The 19,329-nt window shown below is 42.5% G+C and overlaps 1 protein-coding gene across 1 annotated transcript; it reads right to left on the minus strand.

Annotated features, from left to right (window-relative positions):
• Positions 1-3,423: 3,423 nt before the first annotated feature.
• PSMG1 (proteasome assembly chaperone 1) lies at positions 3,424-15,378 on the minus strand. The gene is made up of 7 exons (XM_082654322.1): positions 15,171-15,378; positions 13,768-13,874; positions 12,653-12,804; positions 10,275-10,337; positions 7,444-7,642; positions 6,421-6,557; positions 3,424-3,632 (listed from the first exon to the last, which is right to left on the minus strand). Exons 1-7 carry the CDS (start codon positions 15,305-15,307, stop codon positions 3,558-3,560), a joined length of 870 nt encoding a protein of 289 aa, XP_082510448.1. The 5' UTR covers positions 15,308-15,378; the 3' UTR covers positions 3,424-3,557.
• Positions 15,379-19,329: the final 3,951 nt, after the last annotated feature.

Below are 19,329 nucleotides of genomic sequence, written 5' to 3' on the forward strand. Positions count from 1 at the left end.
AGCTACAGAGCTGCTAACAAAGCCCATTTCTTTGAGAGTAGACAAGGCATGAGATGAAAAAGGACACCTTAGATAAAGGCTGAGAATGAGACTGAAGAGGCTCTGCCAGAGGACAGAAACTGGGCCTCGTCAAGGAACACTTCTCACTCCCAGGGGAGGGGAGCTGGGCACTATTTGCCCAGCGGAATTTCAGAGTCGGTACAGACCAACGCCTACGGTCTATGTCCTAGTCTTTCCTAGCCGTTTCAAGTGGAAGCACTTCCTGCAGATGGCCTGTCCCTGTCTCACCGCTGTGCACTGGGTGTGTAGAGAACAGACACCTTGTCTTCTTAGTTTGTTGGTTTCTGTAGAAGATGCATCTAGACCTGATCTAGGTTACAAGATTCTAGACTTCAAGCCGGATACTGGACGAGACGCTGGGTGTCCTAGGACTGGGACGCACATATTTTGCACGTGCAAGGGGCATGAGTAACTGTGGTCAGAGGGCAGACCAGGCAAAATTAACGGCCCCCTCGTCCCCGCCCCATCCACACCTTTTGGTAGTGCCCCCCTCCCCCATACTGTCTGGATGTGACCATGGGGATTACAGCAAACTTGATACAGAAACTTGAAGAAGCACTTGCTAGTTTCTGTTCCCTCTCTTGCAGCTCTGTAATCACCATGAGAAATGCCTAGACAGCCCTGACCCAGGCTTGTCTGCTGGGGGGACAGGAGTGACACATGGAAGAGAGCCAAACCACACCAGCTGAGGCCATCCCAGAGCAGCCAGGACCCCGTCAACTCACATCAGACGCCTGACCACAGATACAGGAGCCAAGACCAGCTGACCAGGATCACTCATCCAACCTGCAGACTCAAGAAATGGATCATGGCTGCATTTAGTCTCCAAGTTCAAGTGTGAGTATTAGGCAGTAATAGCTAGTGGACAAGTTATCATTTTGCTCTTACGTGCCTAGCACTTTGGCCTTTAGGTTCGGTACATCTAGCTTTTTATGTCTTCGTTCTTACCACTGATGGGGCTCTTTTAATTTACAGACTCAAAGTCTTTCTTCACTTCAGAAAAATCTCTGTTGTCGTTCATTACGGTCTTGATCTGATCCCTTCACCAGGACACTACCTACATGTTGGAGGCAAGCTGTCTCGTGCCACCCTGGGTCATCTTTCCATTTCTGTCCTTCGGCAACTAAGGACACCACTTCAGCTTAGTCTGCCGCATAATGGCGCTGTATGATATACTGTAATTTACATGTAACAGTATATACACTTCAGATGACAGACTGCACTCGTTCTGCCCTTCACTTCTATACGATACCGATTTTAGTTCTAAAGTTAAAATCTTGTCTCTTTCAAAATCTTCTATGCAGTTCTCAAATTTTCCTTTCATCTAGCTTCATCTCATACATTCTCATTCTTTCAGAAAAATCCAAAGTCCCTGAATTCTAAAAAATAGCCGTTTTCTATAGTTTTCAATAGAATGCGCTTCTGTATTTTTAAGGCCGTTTCCTATCCTTTACATCACCAGTTCTCTTCGTGGGGCCCACGTATGTTGTTTCGGCTACTCCCCTTTGAATGGGAACCCTACCCAAGCCCGACGTTTGCCCGGAAAAGGCGACCTCCCAAGTCCGCGAGCTCTGAGTCTCCCCCGACACCTCCCGCGCCCCCCGCACAGGGCTGTGGACCCGCACACCCTACACCAAGTCTCTGGTATCTCGCTTTTCACTACGGCCCCCTCTGCTGCGCGGATGACCCATCTCCCGCAGGTGCCACCTGCTGCTTCTTGCAGAGGCTTATTCCTGGATAGCTGAGGCCGCCTGTGATTCTTTCTTTACCAAAATTAATGAGAAACCACCATCCCAGGGTATCTGTTTTTATGGTTTTCCCAGGATCACGCCTGATGAAACTTTTCCAACTACTCCACTCCTGGCCGCTCTACATCGCCAAGAATTGTGGGTCTCAGATTGGTGGGAGGAGTGCTGAAAAGGAAATGGCCTCCTCCTGGCTGCACCACGAGGTCGGCATCTTTGGCATGTGTGTACACGTGTGTGTGTGTGTGTGTGTGGAAATACCACTCTACTGTTCACCAAACGCATTTTTATATTTTTATTCTTACAACCACCCAACAATGTAAGCAGAGAGAATCCTCATCAGGCAGGTGAAAACCTGAGACTCAAGGGAAGTAACAATGACTGCACATTTACATTAATTCATTAAACTTTGATTTCTAGTTTTGTTTTTGTTTTTTTTTTATTTGGTTGTGCCAGTTCTTAGTTGCGGCACGCATGTGGGATCTAGTTGCCTGACCAGGGATCGAACCCAGGCTCCCTGCATTGGGAGCACGGAGTCCTAACCACTGCGCCACCAGGGAAGTCCCTGATTTCTAGTTTTACCTGCAGTTTACAGATGAGGAAACTGGGCATCTGCCCTGCTTGAAGGCATCTGCCTGAGGTCACCAGCCTGTAAGGGTTGCCCTGAGATCTGAACAGAGGTTCACTCCAGGATGGATCTTCCTTACTTTCCACACTAACCCTCAGGGCAGGAAAAGACTCCAGGTCCAGCTGGGGCCAGAACCCAGTGTTACCTCAGGGCTCTACAAACGCAGTGCCGGATGGATACATACATTCTTGCAAGAAGTAAAATATTTCAGTTTCTATCACCCGGGCATGTTGACGTGTGCTACGCATAAGCCTCACAGCACTTGACTATGAGAGAAACCGAGCTTACTTGGGGAGCCGACAGTCTCCCCTGCCCACCTCCAACCAGCAGCAACAAACACACTGAATCTAGAAGACAGAAATGGGTAAGCTGTCTCAATCTATAACATATCAATGACTCAATAACGAAATAGGAGGAAAGGTAGAAGACATAAGAAGCACTTCTCCACTCCACCATCTTAAAATTTATCTTCACTGATGCAGGTTCCAGTTTAGTTTGTGGGTCTGTGAAGCAGTGTGGCTCCTTGGAGCTCACGATCTAGTCACATTCTAGTGTAATACTCTACCGCAGTAGAGCTGGGGACGTCGACACATTAACCCTGCAAAAGAGCCCAGAAAGTCTGCGTAAAGAGGCTTCTGTGAGATATTACTGAAAATGAGGAAACACAAATTTTTTGGTTTCACTTTGAGTAAATTGATTTTTATTCACACAAAAAAAACAAAACTGAAGAACTCATAAAATAGAACCTTTCCAAATAATAAGAATCACCAATAGATCATCAACTTTCAGGTTTCATACAGAATTTTTGCACCAAAGTATATATTTTTCCATATTATAAAACCTGTCGTTATCTGTAGCTTTTGAACAATTTAACTCTATTACCTTAAAATATTCAAATAAAACAATACTCCCACCTAGTGGATAAAGAAAAACGTCTGACTTATTTCAGGTGTGAACAGTACCAGCGTAAAAAAGGAACAAAAACTGCAATGAATTTAAAATAAGTTTATTCTGTTAACATCCTCAAAATACCTCCCTGAAAAAAAAGTAACCTACAAAACAGTGCACGCCGCTGCCCTTCTAGGAATGGATGGGTAATATACTCTACAAAACAATCTTTGGAATCATGTGTAAATGTTACTCTGAATCTCATTTGTTGTCATCAATTTCTTCAGTATCTCTGTGCTCTGGGGAATATTCTGGAAGGAGAGAAAAAAGGCGTTCATATAGTGAGGCTGAGCATTCAGTCAGGAGCAAGGCACACTCTCGAGGCAGAAGCAGAGAAGGGCACCAAACGTGACAGGCCCTGCCCCTCACCTCCTCGCTCGGCAGACACGACATTGAGCGTGTCCCCCCCCGCCCGAAGCTCTACCGGGACCTCAGGTCTCCCGGGAGCCTAAAGCCCTCAGACGGACACAACACTCTGCTTGGCCCACCTGAGCTCATGCCCGTCTGCACCCCAATACCACGCTCCCCACCGCTCTCCTCAAACGCACCCTGAACTTGCCAACTTCGTGCTCACGCCGCCTCCCTCTGCACGTTCCTCCCCCTAGGACTCACCCATCCTTCCAGTCCAGCTGGAGGGCCACCCTCCCCGTGGGGCCTCTCCTCGGGTCAGCCTCGCCCCCATCCCCCCGCCCTGGCTGGCACCTGGCACAGCGGCCGCCTGTGCCACCTCCAGGCTGTGGACCACCCAGCACCGTGGGGTCCACACGGCAGGCGTGCAAGAGAATTCCATTTTGTTGACCAAATACCACTTTGAGAAGGACAGAAGAGATGACCTAAGCCAGGATGACTGTATCTGGTCATTAAGAAAACAGCACCGTTCAAAGAGCCACTTTAAAAAAGTTAATTAAATTTCCTCTCCAAAGAATATTTTTAGACACTGGAAGTTGACTTAAACCCCACATGGCAGATGATTTGCAAGTCTGAGAATGAGTGCAGATGCTCCTGGAGCGTCTGTGCCCTGAGCACCAACTGCACCACAAGCAGAACCCACCCGGCCCTCCTGCTGCAGCCCCAGCTCCTCTCTACTGTGCGCACCGCGGGGCTAACTGGCCGCACGGCAGTTCAGCTACAGAAGACGAAACAACTGGCCGACAGTCTGGGTCTCTCTGTTGACACAGGACTCTCTAAGTCACTTAAGCCTTGGCCCTCATGATGGTGTGCAGGGTGACAAGCAGACCTGGCATCTTAAAACAGGGGATCGTGACAACTATGCACATCGACTTGACACAAAATACGATGACAAAACTTAGGGGAAGTGTGAAACAGGAGAGGATAAAGCCAGATCGTGTACTACACTAGAAAACGGTAACACACCAGTTCACAAATCCTTCGGTGATTTGAAGGTGCAGAGTGGAGTCCACATTTCCCATACTACTTAGAACGTCCACCAGTGGACATGTGACAACAGGCCAAGAACAAACAGTGCAGAAAAGGTTTCACAAGGCAATAAGGAGGCTCAGGTCACACATATGCATCCCAGTCTTGGAAACTGATATCTCTCTTAATGAAGGAAGAAATTTTGGTGAAAAAGAATAGGTGCAATGCTGAAAGAAGAGACAAATCAACAAGCCTGTGTGTGTGTGTGTGTGTGTGCACGCACATACACGTGCACATATATGTATACGTATATATACATACACACACGTATGCTCACATGTATGTACAACTTGGAAGACAAGAGCTTACGTACAACCCACAGAATCTGTTATTTGCACAGTACCGCCATAAATTTACATATTTAAATGTATTCAAATATTTTGTATTTTGCAATAAAATCTTTCTAAATTTGTTATTCATTTCTCATGTTTCACTATGTCCTTTTTAATGTCCCTCTTTTATTTTTCGTTATTTTATCTTTTATGGCAAACTGCCTTTCAGACAATTAGTTATGTGATGAAAATTTCTGCAGTGAACATGCTTGCAGCCACAATGTCTGTGGCAAAGATGCTCCAGTGAAAGTGCCCAGAAGAGACACAATGGCCATGGCCCCTGCTCTCAACGAAGTGGGAAGAGCCAATCGGTTAACTACAGATGCAAGCAGCACTATTAGTCACTATATCCTCGGAAGGAGATGCTAAATACAAAATAACTCAATTTGTCTGAAAGATTATCCATGACTCTAGCTCATCTGAAAGATATACTTGAATTATACTAAGCTACAGTTTCACTCTTACTAATTCAACAAATGGTTGAGGGCCTTCTACACATCATATTCAGGATGATCTGGGGACACCAAAAGGGAAAACGTTCCCACGGAGTTGACAATCTAACTAATTTATGAGAGCTATGAAATGAGATGACGTCAACAGAACTTACAAGAAAAGCTGCCCTAATACCAATGGCCATTCTAGAATAAAACAACGCTTCCAACTTGGAACAATGTTGTTATAATCTCTTCCCTTTAAGGAAGAAGTTCTTAAACCAGGAGTCCACGGACTTTCAGCTAATCTCTTAGGGAGAGGACTGGAGTTCCTAAACTACCTGAAATTACTGGCAAAACTTTTCTATACATGTTCCCATATGTATTTTTCTGGGAAAGGAGCCCACAGATATATCCAGACTGAGAACAGGGAACAGATTCATCTCATCTAGTCCCATGTAAAATTAAGTGAATAAACATGACGATAATTTGATCCATACTGTGCTCAAAAATGCCTTCTCAAAAATTACACCTTCCAAATTAATTAGTTACAGAAACTTCTTGAACAGTGAAAACATCTTTCCACACAAACATCTGGGATTTAAAGCCCTGATCTATCCTGACAAAACATGAACAAAATATTCTCCAAGTTACAGAAGTATATCTAGAAGAATATGTGACAATCAAATTCAAACTGCCAGACCAGCAGTTTTCTCTTTACGTGGAGAAAAAAGGACCTCTACGTGCTGCTTAGGTTTCACACTGATACCATACATTTATGTTTGTTACTAAGTTCATTATAATAACTCAGCTATTAAGTCAATGAGATAAAACCTTACCTTAACCAAACTTTTCAAGCTTCTGGAAGAAAGTACAGGCTTAAAAGCTTCAACTGTGATTAGGTCTAATTTCATCACATCAGTATAACATAAGTACAGAATTGCAGAGATTTTCCATACTTGACAATAACTCAGAACTATGAATATACAAGAAAAAAAAATCACTTAAGTTTTCTGTTATATGATTTTGAAATTAAATACCTCTAACTCATAAAGGCTGCTTTTAAAAAGTCATCTCTGTTGCCTCTTTTAATCAAAGCATTTACTGACATTCTGAACCAATTATAATGCACATTTTCTTTCAAAGCCAATTTATTTTCCTAAGTTATCTCTTGCTTTTACAATTATGTTTATTTTGCATCTTCTGAACATACTACTGAGACACAGCTGGGTTAGCTAAGACACAAGATTAAAATTTTGCTGACTACACTAAAGTAAATTAAATAATAAATATACAATGCACAATGTAAAATATTTAGCCATTTATTCTAGTAAATTTAACATTTAAAGTTAAAAACATTTCATTTATTAACAAATAACACTGAATTATCTATTATAACATATTAGCCACTAAAAAGTGACAATCATAATTTGATATGATGTTAGGGTATAATTGGTAACAGGAATAAAAAATAAACTATTGAAGCAACTACCAAAATTCAATATCTGAAGCTTCTATTCTGACAATTAAAACGTACTTTACCAACTTCTCATACACCAACAACTTACATCTAACACTGGCTTGCATGATGAGTTATCAAAGACCAAAAAGAAACGGCAACTCGGAAGCTAACAGGTAAGAACTCTGAGCTGCTCTCATACAACTGTGTGTCTGGAAAGTTTCAAGACACAAACCAAACAGAATATACCAGCAACTAGAGCAATTAGTGAGGAGAAACAGCAATACAATGGCATCAATCATCATTAACAAACGGCCTCAAAAAGATCCCTACTGGTCCAACTCATAACTATGAATAAAGTAATAACAAGATAAAATGTGAATGCTATGCACTGTAATACCACCTGCTGCAGGAAGGTCATGCACGATATTTGGTTGTTCTAGCAGTGAACAGCAAGGAGGCTCTCTGAAATTCTGTGTTTTTAGGGCTTTCAGGAAAGGAGTATGAAGACTGCTGGTAGATTCTGAAGTTTTATAGTCAGTAACATGTCGACATGTAAGAATAGTTACTTGCATATTCTTCCTTGGACAAGAGCCAAAAACCTAGCACAAAATTGATTTCAAATTAAAAAATATATATATATAATTTTGTGACAGAATAGAAACATCCCTCTAGTTGTTTATCTACACCATTCATATATATATACACACATACACACACACACACCTTGCAGGGGTGGAACTGTCCATGGAAAAACAAAACCCATGCTTTGCTGTGCCCTCACCTGGGTCTCATCTTAATTCTGTCACTTTCTAGTTGGGTAACCTTCTCCAAGTTACCTTCCTCACCTGTGAACTAAGGGCTACTTACCTGAGGGAGGTGTGATCTGGATTAAATGAAGTCAGGAACAAAGGAGGCAGAGCAGCTAACAGCCAGGGATGCCATGGCAGGTAAGGCAGTCACTCAACTATGAGCACCTGTTCGTTTACGCCCTCTCCCGCCCGCCACAGATGCCTGCAAATTATTCTTTTTGGTTTGTTCCAGTTTGTTCTGTTTCTAAGATCACTACTTGCAATCAGTGTTGAGAACAGTGTTACACTGAATAGAAGTGAATGGGAATGACACCCATTCTTTACTGGATAAAGTGACGTGATCAAGATCTCTTCTAACACAGGTATCTCTAAGAACGCTCCACTTAGACTAGTGTTGTATCAGCAACAGGAAGTGATCCTTTCACTAATATAACAGGTTCAAGAACACTGTATTAAGGATGTTTCTAAGAACATCACTTGCAAGTTGCACTCATAAGTGTTTTATCAGTGCAAATGATTCTTAAATTCGCTTTTAAATTTATTTCAATCGTAGACTAAGTTTCAATCGCTCAAGACCTCAATGTCCACCTAAGTTGGTATTTCATGGATTTCCAGGGACCCTTCCAGCTTTTAAAATCTTTGGTGATGTAAGAAAATAAAAAAAGCAGCTATCTTTTAAGGAAAAAAAGAGTAGATTTTAGGTCATTGCACCTTGTTTGAAAATATTTTATGAAGAGAGCAAAATGGCTATTTCAAATAGCAAGGGAACTAAAGATTTTATATTATGTGCCGTAAGTGATTTATAAGGAGACTTTAATTGTAGTGTAGCTTTATAAATAAACACAAAACTTAACACCACATACATTTGTCAGCAGATACGTCCCATTTAAGGGCTATAACGTTACTCACAAGGCCTGATTTATCATCCTCCCTAAAATACTTATCATCTGAAGCCACAATACTTGACACCTGTTGGACTGTGTGTGATTATCAGGATTATGCGGCTGACGTGAACCCAACAGCAGAGGGACCCGAAGAGTATCCCCGGGTGGGGGGGAAATACTGATTAAAAAATTCTGTTTTGGAAATGCATAATTCTACATTTTTTCAAGTCTGAGAGAGAACAGCTGTTCCATAGTACAAAAATAATAAAACGCCCTACATAAACTGACAATACAATTAATACGGCAGCTTCCCACCCTTCTGAGATCTGCTGAAAGCTATGGACCCTCTCTCTAGAAAATACACGTAGGTACACAGCATAAAATCATATATACAACCATAAGATTCACAGATCTTATTAGAAAATTCCTCATTTAATAAAATGCATTGAATAACTTTTAATAAATGTTTCTAAGTATGCCAATCTGGTTTAAAGCAGGTGTACATCAAATTTTTTATTTCTAATGAACTTAATTGTAATACCTACATAAAAATATGCCTAAGATTTAAGTTGCAATGTTGAAAAGACGTATATAAAAGGGCTATTTCATTTAAAAATAACCTGCAACTACCAACTGGACTTCCCTGGTGGCGCAGTGGTTAAGAATCCGCCTGCCAGTGCAGGAGGCACGGGTTCGAGCCCTGGTCCAGGAAGATCCCACCTGCCGCGGAGCAACTAAGCCCGTGCGCCACAACTACTGAGCCTGCGCTCTAGAGCCCACGAGCCACAACTACTGAAGCCCACGTGCCACAACTACTGAGCCTGCGTTCTAGAGCCCACGAGCCATAACTACTGAAGTCCGTGCGCCTAGAGCCCATGCTCCGCAACAGGAGGAGCCGCCGCAATGAGAAGCCCACGCACCGCAACGAAGAGTAGCCCCCGCTTGCCGCAACTAGAGAAAGTGTGCACAGCAACAAAGACCCAATGCAGCCAAAAATAAGTAAATAAATAATTAAAAAATAATAACCTGCAACTACCAAAATTAATGATTATTCTCTAAAATTTCTAGCTAAGTTCTTCACTGAAAAATCTGTTTTAGTGGGCACACATCATGTGCTCAATTTTCCCACAAAATGAAGCCTCAACTGATCCCATTCTAATGCTACGAAAAACGGATGACACCCCGGTGTGCGTGTCAGCTGAGCACCAACCCCAGGAACCCAGGTTCTCACCTCCCGTCCCTGCGCTTCCGGGCAGCACTGTCAGCACGGCCCATTTTCACCCGTGGCTGCAACCCTGCTGTTTCATGGGGGTAACTTGCCCCAACTATGTCTTACGTTTTTATGGCCAACCATCTTTAGCACATTGCTGACCACATTTGCCAAACGAGTTCTTGTATTCTTTATATTCTGTAACAAACTCCTACTATATTTCTAAGGGAAAAAGCAAATACTTACCCCGCTTCAACATCTGACTACATGGGTTTACGTGTAAAGAAACGGAACCTTGATGAAGTAGCAACCCCAGAATCTCTCTTACCTTTTCCAGCCACTGATACTGCTGATCTTCAGCAACGTAGCAACTACATTGACAGAGCACAACCTGAAAATCAAACCCCGAGTTTTCTGTCAGGTCAAATAAATGTTACACACACCCCACACTGTCATCACATACATATCATGTGAATCCCAACATAACCTCTGGATAACACTTGTTTTGCTTAATCTGCTACTGCCTTACTTATTTTTCTTTTTAAAATTTAAGAATCAAGCCACTACTGGCAGTTAGTATCAGAGAAAAGTGCACATTGACAGAGCAACTGTGATGGCCGGCACAGGAGATTCTAAAGATACTATCAGTAAGTACTACCGGAGTCCTCTCTGTAAAACAGAGACGACACCAGGCCTGCTGCCCATCCGGGGGTGGGTGGTGCCACACACTGTGAAGATCAAACTCAAAAAGCGTTACAAAAACATTAAGTGCTATCAGGACAGCAGCCCAGCAGCATCTCAGCCCAGCGGCACCCTAGGACACTGCTGATGCCTGGAAGGCAATATTATTCTAGCCACCATGTCCAGACCATGTGCTTGAAGTGAAAACATGCAATGCACAATGCTGTAAAAGGATGACATTCCGGATTATTAATGCTTGTGGAATGATAGCATCCATAAAAGTCAACTTTGTCTTCTATTGAAATATCGCCAGAAACACTAACACTTAATGACACAAGTGGGAAAAAATGAAACACAAGGACTTCCCTGGTGATCCGGCAGTTAAGACTCTGCACTTCCACTTCGGGGGCACGGGTTCGATCCCTGGTTGGGCGGAACTAAGATCTCGCATGCAGTGTGGTGTGGCCAAAAAAAAAAAAAAAAATGAAGAAGCGGCACAAGAGGGAAAAAGAGGGCCCAGGGACAGGGGGAAGAGAAAGACTAGATATGGAATTAGCTACACACAAAGATTCTGGATAGTCAAGAGACACCCAACCAATCAATGGTATAACTAAATGCAGTAACAGAAATTTCTACTGCTTGACCTCCAGATGTATTCTAGAGTGAAAACTTCCCACTAAGGATCAGATAAAGAACATGCTTTGGGACTTCCCTGGCAGTCCAGTGGTTAAGACTTCGCCTTCCAACGCAGAGAGTACAGGTTCGATCCCTGGTCAGGGAGCTAAGATCCCACATGCCTCGGGACCAAGAAACATAAACCAGAAGCAATGTTGTAACAAATTCAACAAAGACTTTAAAAATGGTCCACATCAAAAAATCTTTAAAAAAAATGCTTAGCTTCCTTATTACTTATTTCCTATAAATACTGGATGTTTACAAAAATCCTTATGTAAACTTTAATAACTTTGGATAACATATTACAAAAACAAACTGTAAGTATTACAAAATCAAATTTTAGTTTTCAAGGCTAACATTATAGTATTATGGAATTACTGACTTCTTGCATTGTCTGAATCCCTGCCCCTGGCCTCTGTTCAAGCACTCAGCAGCTGTGGAACGGCACTCTGTCAGACAAGCAGGTGGCGAGACAGACATCACCTGCCCGGCCACCTCACCTGCCTGACCTGTCTCCCAAACCGCCCAGGACACTCCTTTCTCTCAATGAACCCAAGGATAGGATTAGGACAAACGGTTCCAATGAAATCACTAGGCATCAGCTACAGAGTTATCTTTCATAACTTAAAAAATCGGGATGAATTAGGAATTCGCTGACGGTCCAGTGGTTAAGACTCTGCACTTCCACTGCAGGGTGCACGGGTTTGATCCCTGGTTGGGGAACTAAGATTCCGAAAGCCGAGGGGAGCGGCCAAAAGAAGAAAAAAAAAAAAAATCAGGATGAATCAGGTGAGGATGGAAGCTTAAGGTCAACAGAATTGTATTTAGAATGCACGAAGCATCCATTTGCTCAATGTTAACTGAGTCCCTAGGCTGTGCTCAGCATTGGCTGAATACCGGGTGGGTATACAGCGACAAAGCAGAACTCCCTGCTTCCACAGCGGGTACGCATTTTCCCATGTTTACCTTTGCCAGCTTAAATCATACTTTGAATGTGGGCAAAGTTTAAATATCTAATGTTTCTGGTTTGCTTCTAAAAAAGTTATTTCAGAATTTCCTCAGAAGTTTACCAACACACCATGTTAACATTTATATAAACAAAAAAGTGACGCTGTTGACCAAGTATGCTTCAATAAAAAAAGGTTTTTTAATTAAAATTTGTTTTTAATTTGTTTTTAATTTTAAAAAATAAAAAAACAAGAACCAGACAAAAAAGTGGTTACTAACACTGCCTACAGGCAGAATTCCTCAGCCCAAAAGGAGACATAAAGGAACATGAAATTCAAAGGAACACTACATAAATGATGCCTAAGGAACCCCACTTAAACATACAAGTCAGGCCCCACATACCGAGGGATTCGATTTTAGGTGATAAAACACACAAAAAGCCTCTGTGGGGGACAGATGTGTAGTGTCCACTGTCCTACACCATTCATTCCAGAGTTTAGCACAACCAACTTCTTCCCAGACTCCTGAATTCATGATGAATGATGACAAAAATGCTGTGAAAAACAATTCGCATAAGTTAGTGTTTGGATCCGCAAGTTGCATTTTCTATTCAATAAAAAAGATATTCAGGTTACTTGAGAATCTTAGAGCTGAAAGAGCCATTGAGACCATCAACCTTATGCACACCATCATCTTGCAGGAAAACACGCTGAGGCCTCAAGAAGTTAAAGGCCACACCCTGAGTACAGGTGGTACTGGAGCCAGGAATCGAGAAGACAGGTTTGCTGACAGACTTTACCAGACACACACCGTAACACCCTTGTGGAAAATTTCAGGCCAGGAGAACTTCATGTAAATGAGTCAGCAGTTATTTACCATGTACTCCTCTACAAGCACTAGGGGTACCTTACAGGGCAAGGAATCTTCACTGGGGTTCCCCAAGGCTCTCCTCCACATCTGTGAACCCCCTAAAACGATACAGGTTTCTGTACTTGTGTGTGTGTGCGTTGTTCTAGCTGCACTCTGCACCGTTCTGGCTTTAACCTATCAAATGAATTCATATATGTGAAGATCTTAGAAACCAAGTACTGAAAAATGTAGCAATTATTATTGTCATTTTTAGAGTGCTCCATATGTTTTTAAAGGAGCTGGTTAACTCAAAAACATGCAAGGACCACTGTGACAAGGGGGCCGTGTTGCACATGCCACCGCTGCCCTCCCAGTCTGGCCACGACAGGCCCAGAAGCCTAAGAAAACCTGTATACTAGAAACCGTGTTTCCTTGACTTCGTAAGTTCCCAAAGCCAAGAACATTTCCTCTAAATCTCATTTTTCAAGCTTATCAAAAAGACAGTGCCGCATGAGCAGGGGTAGAATTCACTCAGATACAAAGTTACTCTGCTACGACTTTTTCTAAAAAAGTAACAGACATTAGAAATCTTTTATGGTGGAAATAAATAAGCAACTTCAGCTTTTGCTCTTCCCACAAAATGTGTCGTCTAATGCACTTGCACTTACCTACTGCGTTATTTCCTATCGCAATTATAAACTTGGAGCAAGGATATTTTTCTAGCAGAGAAACTTCCAAAGTTGTTTTTGTTTGTCTTCGAAGGAGCCGCACCTCCCTAACACAAGAAACGAAAGATGAAACGAAAGCAATTTAAATGTAATCAGTACTATACTATGACAAAAAGGCTACTATAAGTACGATTTTGTATTAAGTAAAATGCAAACTTTAATTCTGTAAAGAACATAATTATAATCCTAAGGAAACAATGGATTCAGGCGACGATAACTAACAGGTAAAACCCTTTGCTGCAAAGTTCCTGGAGAACTGTACAAGAGGGATCAAGCTGTCCAGCTGACCCACTGATCAATCCATCTTAGAACCCCTAAAAGTGGGACAACTGGGCACAGTGTGCAGTGAGAAACTGCAAATACCACCTCCGAGGCATCCGTGCCAGCAAAATACTGACCAAGCCTCTTAGAAGGAGCTTCCCTTTACAGGAGATGCAGGTGATGGACACACATCTGCATAAATGACACCAAGAGGAAGCAATCAGGCAAATCCAGAGCATGGGACAGCCTGCAGGACAATCAGTCTCTCAGCCAGGGTGAAAAAGGAGGGGGGCTGCTCCAAACGAAAGGAAGCACAAAAGAAGAAACATCTAGATGTAAGGTGCAAGCCTGGCCAGGATTCTGATTTCCAGAGGCCCACTGTAAAATGTCACGTCTGAGACAACTGCATAAATCTGACCACGGACTGGCTATTAAACAGTATCCAAAAAGTATTATTAATTGTTAAGGAGGATGACAGCATACGTAAGGCAATGCCTATATCGTTGAGACGCATTCGGAAAACTGCAGCGGTGAAAGGCCACGGTGACTGGGACCCACCTAGGGGGTGGAGGGAGATAAAATAAATGTGGCAAAATCTTCATAACTGTTGAACTTACGTGACTGGATGGGCTTAAAGTGTCATTTTACTATTTTCTCCAGTGTCTGTGTGTTTGGAAATAATCCAGTTTTTAAAAAGACACATCCATCTGCTACTGACACGTAATACTGAGGTGTGCGGCGGCGAAGAAAGTTCTAAAAGACCTGTCTTATGTCCATAAACCAAAGACACGACAAACCTGGAGTGGGAAGACAGCCCTGCAGCGGTGGAAAACCTAACAAGCCCGCAGAAAACCACCTGCATCAAAGCTAAAGAATGCCTTTAAAGACGCGAGGATCCGACGGCTCCACGGAGCCTGCAGCAAGCCCCGTGAGCCGCCTCCACCCGGCGCCCCCGGAGTTGTCTGGACCCCCTGTGCCCCTCGAGGACCGGTGCCGAGCGCGGAGCAGCCGCGACCCCGGGCCTGCGCGTCTGCTCCTGCGCCCGCCAGGCCGGGTCTGCGACGTCGCGCCCAAGACCTCACCTCTTCCGCGCCAGTTGCTGCCGGACCTCCCCGTCTTCGGGCGTCTCCCTCCTCCCCTCCTCTTCCTCCTCCTCCTCGTCCTCCGTCCCGGCTCGGCACGGCGCCCTCACCACCTCTCCGAAGAACGTGGCTGCCATAACCGCCCTCACACCCTCCCGGCCGAACTGCGGCTCCACAGCACGACGCAGGCGCCCCGCGCAAGCGCCCCTGATCACCATCACACACCGCCCCGCCCCCCCCCGAGGGCACCACCCCCGCGCATGCGCCCCGGTCCTTGCGGCGGCGCAAGCCCGGAGCGTTTATTCTTCAGCCGCCTGAGCTCTGCGGGGCCACCAAGAGATCGGATGAGTGCGGGCTAGAGAGGCAAGAAACGAGAGGCGAGCCAGGGGGCGGGGCCTCCCGTCCAGCAGGTAACGGGCAGAGGAGGGGCTCGGCCGCCCCAGCCCCAGTTTGTAGCGCTCCGGGAAGAGGGCAGGCAGGTTACCTTTCCTTCGTTAAATCCGTTTCCGTTTTCTTCTCCGTTAGGAGTGACTGGGTGAACTTTGGTTTATTAAGCACCCAGCTTCAAACCGCGACCGCCCCAGGTAGGTGCCAGCCCGGCGCGTCCTAGGGACAGTGGACAGAGGAGGGCAGGAAGAAATACAGTGCTTCGCGGTGTTGTAAAAATGAGCCTTTACTCTGGCAATAGGAAGTCACATTTCAAAAGCTGATGCTTGTCAAGCTGATCTAAAAGACTTAATGAGAATGCAAAAATAGTTGCTTCTTTTTTAAGACTTGTCCATTTCTAATACAAAGTTTGTTTTCGTTTTAAATAGCCTTTCATTAATAAGCAAAGTACGTAATTTTTGAATTGGTTCTCATCTTTCAAATTTAATCGAGACAAAGTTAACGGAGCACTAATCCAAGCAGGAGAGAAAAGGGACACTATACCATAGTGTAAATGAAAATACCCAACAGAAAAAAAAGTCCATTCACCTAGATTTAGTTGTGCTGAAACTAGAGGGCATTGCTTACATTCTGAAACCCTATCAATAAATAGTAACAAAGTTAAGTGCTAATTTGGGGTCGGGGGAGCCTCTTGAGATTAAAAAAAAATCTCAGAAATCTGTTGCTAGAAACATCTTGTTTAAAGAAGTGGAACAAGCCTTTCCATAAAATCAGTATTTAGCAATTTTACACATTACTGCAAAATAATATATTGTTTTGAAGAAATTTGAACATTTAAGTATAAACAATAAGACCAAATTGCTATCCAGTTAGAGCTTAGGAAACTTTGGGTATAGCTAGCAAGCTAGAATATACAAGATTACCAGTGTAATATTTTAAAACTGCATTAACACTCCTGGGTTACTTGGTTTTATAGAATGACTGAATTGCAGAATAAAAGTTTGGGCATCACTTAGTCCTTCTGTTCAATAAAATAGCTTCATTTTTACCAGTAAGATCTAAATTTGATTTCAATTACATTATGAAAAAAATCACTTGTGGAAAGCTGATTAAAATTATAAATAGGGTAATGATAGTACATTTAGCCATGATTAAAATTCTGCATACATTTCAGAGAGAGAGAGTTTTACAAGAATGTTAAATTTTAAACAAATGCTTACTTCATGCAGTTACAATAAATTTAGGCCAAACACTTAAAAAAAGGCACGTATATGTTCAAATTAAAAAGTCAACCAGAAAAGGGATTCCACTATGAAAGAAGGCTGATGATACAATCTCAAGTACTGACAGAAATTAACCCCACCACAGTAAGTTATAATTTCAAAATGAAATTTTCATGACACTGAACCTGTCAAAACACTTTGAATAAAATAGTCTTAAACTGAGATTTTAACATTTTCATTTTATGGCATTTGTTGAGGACACAGCATACCCAATAAGAAGTTTCTATGAAATTAAGTGTAAATATGGGACTGAAAATGGGTTTAAACATTTCATTAAAGATCAAAAATCAAACCTCATGCACCTAAAAATATTAGCAGTTTATTAGGAATTCTTCCCTTTCTCACCTGTACTAGTAACAAGTTACTGGTATCAGTATTTCAGATGAAAATATACTATAAACAGAGCAAAGAACACAGACTCCGTAGGTTAGAAATACTCTGGCTTATGCTAAGAAAAAGAAAATGACAACAAAAAGCCTTTTTTTAAGCAGACATGCAACTACAAATTTCTCAAGTAATCAAGACACTCAGTTGATCTGTATAACCAAAAAATATGCACTACATTAGTCTAATGAAAAAGGAATAGAAACCCTTAAGTTTCTATATTTTACTTTCTCAGATTTACACATGCAAATCTTATATTAATATTCACAGATATTTTTAAATGGGAGAACAGCTTGCTTCTAACAATTCAGTTTTCCAATAGCATGTTACCATGTTAAAAAGATTTGACAGTGCGTTCATTTAATCTGGTGATTTTAATTTCAACTATTAACAAATTAAACCTCATTGCAAATAAGTTCTTTATAGTATCAAGACCAGATTTTCCAATCCTAGTGAAGGACTGAAATAGCCCAGACATGCTGCCATTGTGATGAGACTGTAATAAATTTGTAATAAGTTCATAAAGTTCTTTTAAGGTGCTATGGAGAAACATAAGAGGATGTGACTGTATCATCTAAAAATATGACTGTTTTGATCTATACTTTTTATTTTCTATGTCATTAAAACTAAGATCTGCCTCACAGTGAGGCACATTTTGGCCATCTCTGTAAATGCTGCTACATGAAAGTAAAAATGAGAAAAAGTTGTGATAGTCACATTCATAGCTTTCATAGAAAAATATATATTCCCTGAATTAGTCATATCAAGTGGTCACCATTCAGTATGAATTCCAGTATTATAAACAAAAGAAGAATACTAATGGATTTTCTCTAATTGTCTGTTTCCAACGCTCTACTTCAGAACTCATTTATCAACATCCCCATCATTGAATCCCCAGATCCTTCTATAGTTTAAGTTGTTTATAACTTTGGGGGCTGCGAATTATGGGGACTGGATCTTGTTAAAGTATTTGCTTCAATCAAAAGTCAAATAGGCTTGAGCGTCCCTGGTGGCGCAGTAGTTGAGAGTCGATGCAGGAGACGCGGGTTCATGCCCCGGTCCCGGAGGATCCCACATGCCGCGGAGCGGCTGGGCCCGTGAGCCGTGGCCGCTGAGCCTGCGCGGCCGGAGCCTGTGCTCCGCAACGGGAGAGGCCACAACAGTGAGAGGCCCGCGTACCGCAAAAAAAAAAAAAGAAAAAAAAAAGTCAAATAGGCTCAATGGCACTTCCTCTTGAAATGTGCCTTTTTTTCTCTTATTTCATTAATGACACTATAGTCATGGTGGTCTGAAATTTTATACTGTAATGCAGAACGCTGAAAATTAGCATCAGGTTGAGATTTTGAAATCTCAACCCTGTACAATTCCCATTATTTTCTTCCTCTGAAGAATCAAGAGATTTCTTCAAGGCCCTCCCTTTCTGGAAAGGAATAATCTCATGACAGGCCATTTGTCTTTTCTTCCCGCCTCTCCAGCTACAGGCTCCACAATCTATTTCCCCTCCAGAATTCTCTGTAACGTGTGTCTGTACGAGGGCTGACTAGGAGGAAGCCGTCCTCCCACTTTGACCCACTGGATTATGGCTTTTAGAAATTCCTCCGAAGGTGCCAACAAGGGATTAACGTTTAGAGCTAGGAGCAGAATGCAACTGCCAGTTTACTTGTGGCCCCTGGTTTTCAATTCTACTCTACATTTTCATAGTCACTACTGTGCTTTTTCTTTCCAGGATCTGAACCGCCTTAAAAAAGGCATTTTTCTATTAATATCTTCTAGCTCCTTTTCACTTTCAGAATTTATGGTTGTGTCATCCTCTTTATATAAACATTCAGGAATTTTTCTTAGCTGCAGCAGCAGCATTTCGACGGGGCAGTCTTCTGCTACTCTCCCTAATCCACCCCTTTTCTGGTCCTGAAATCGTTTCCTTTAGATTACTCATTATTTTATTTGCAGCAACTGTGGCACATCTGCGGGGAACTTTCTCAGGCACCATTTTTGCTTTCAGAGTTTCACTAGGCATTTGCACTGCATCCTTCTGATTATGCATACATGTTCTCATTTTTGTATTGGGGTCTCTGTCTCTAGAACAGATTCTGAAAAATGAGTGA

Source organism: Grampus griseus, assembly GCF_964374135.1.
Source record: "Grampus griseus genome assembly, chromosome: 5".
NCBI lineage: Eukaryota > Metazoa > Chordata > Mammalia > Artiodactyla > Delphinidae > Grampus > Grampus griseus.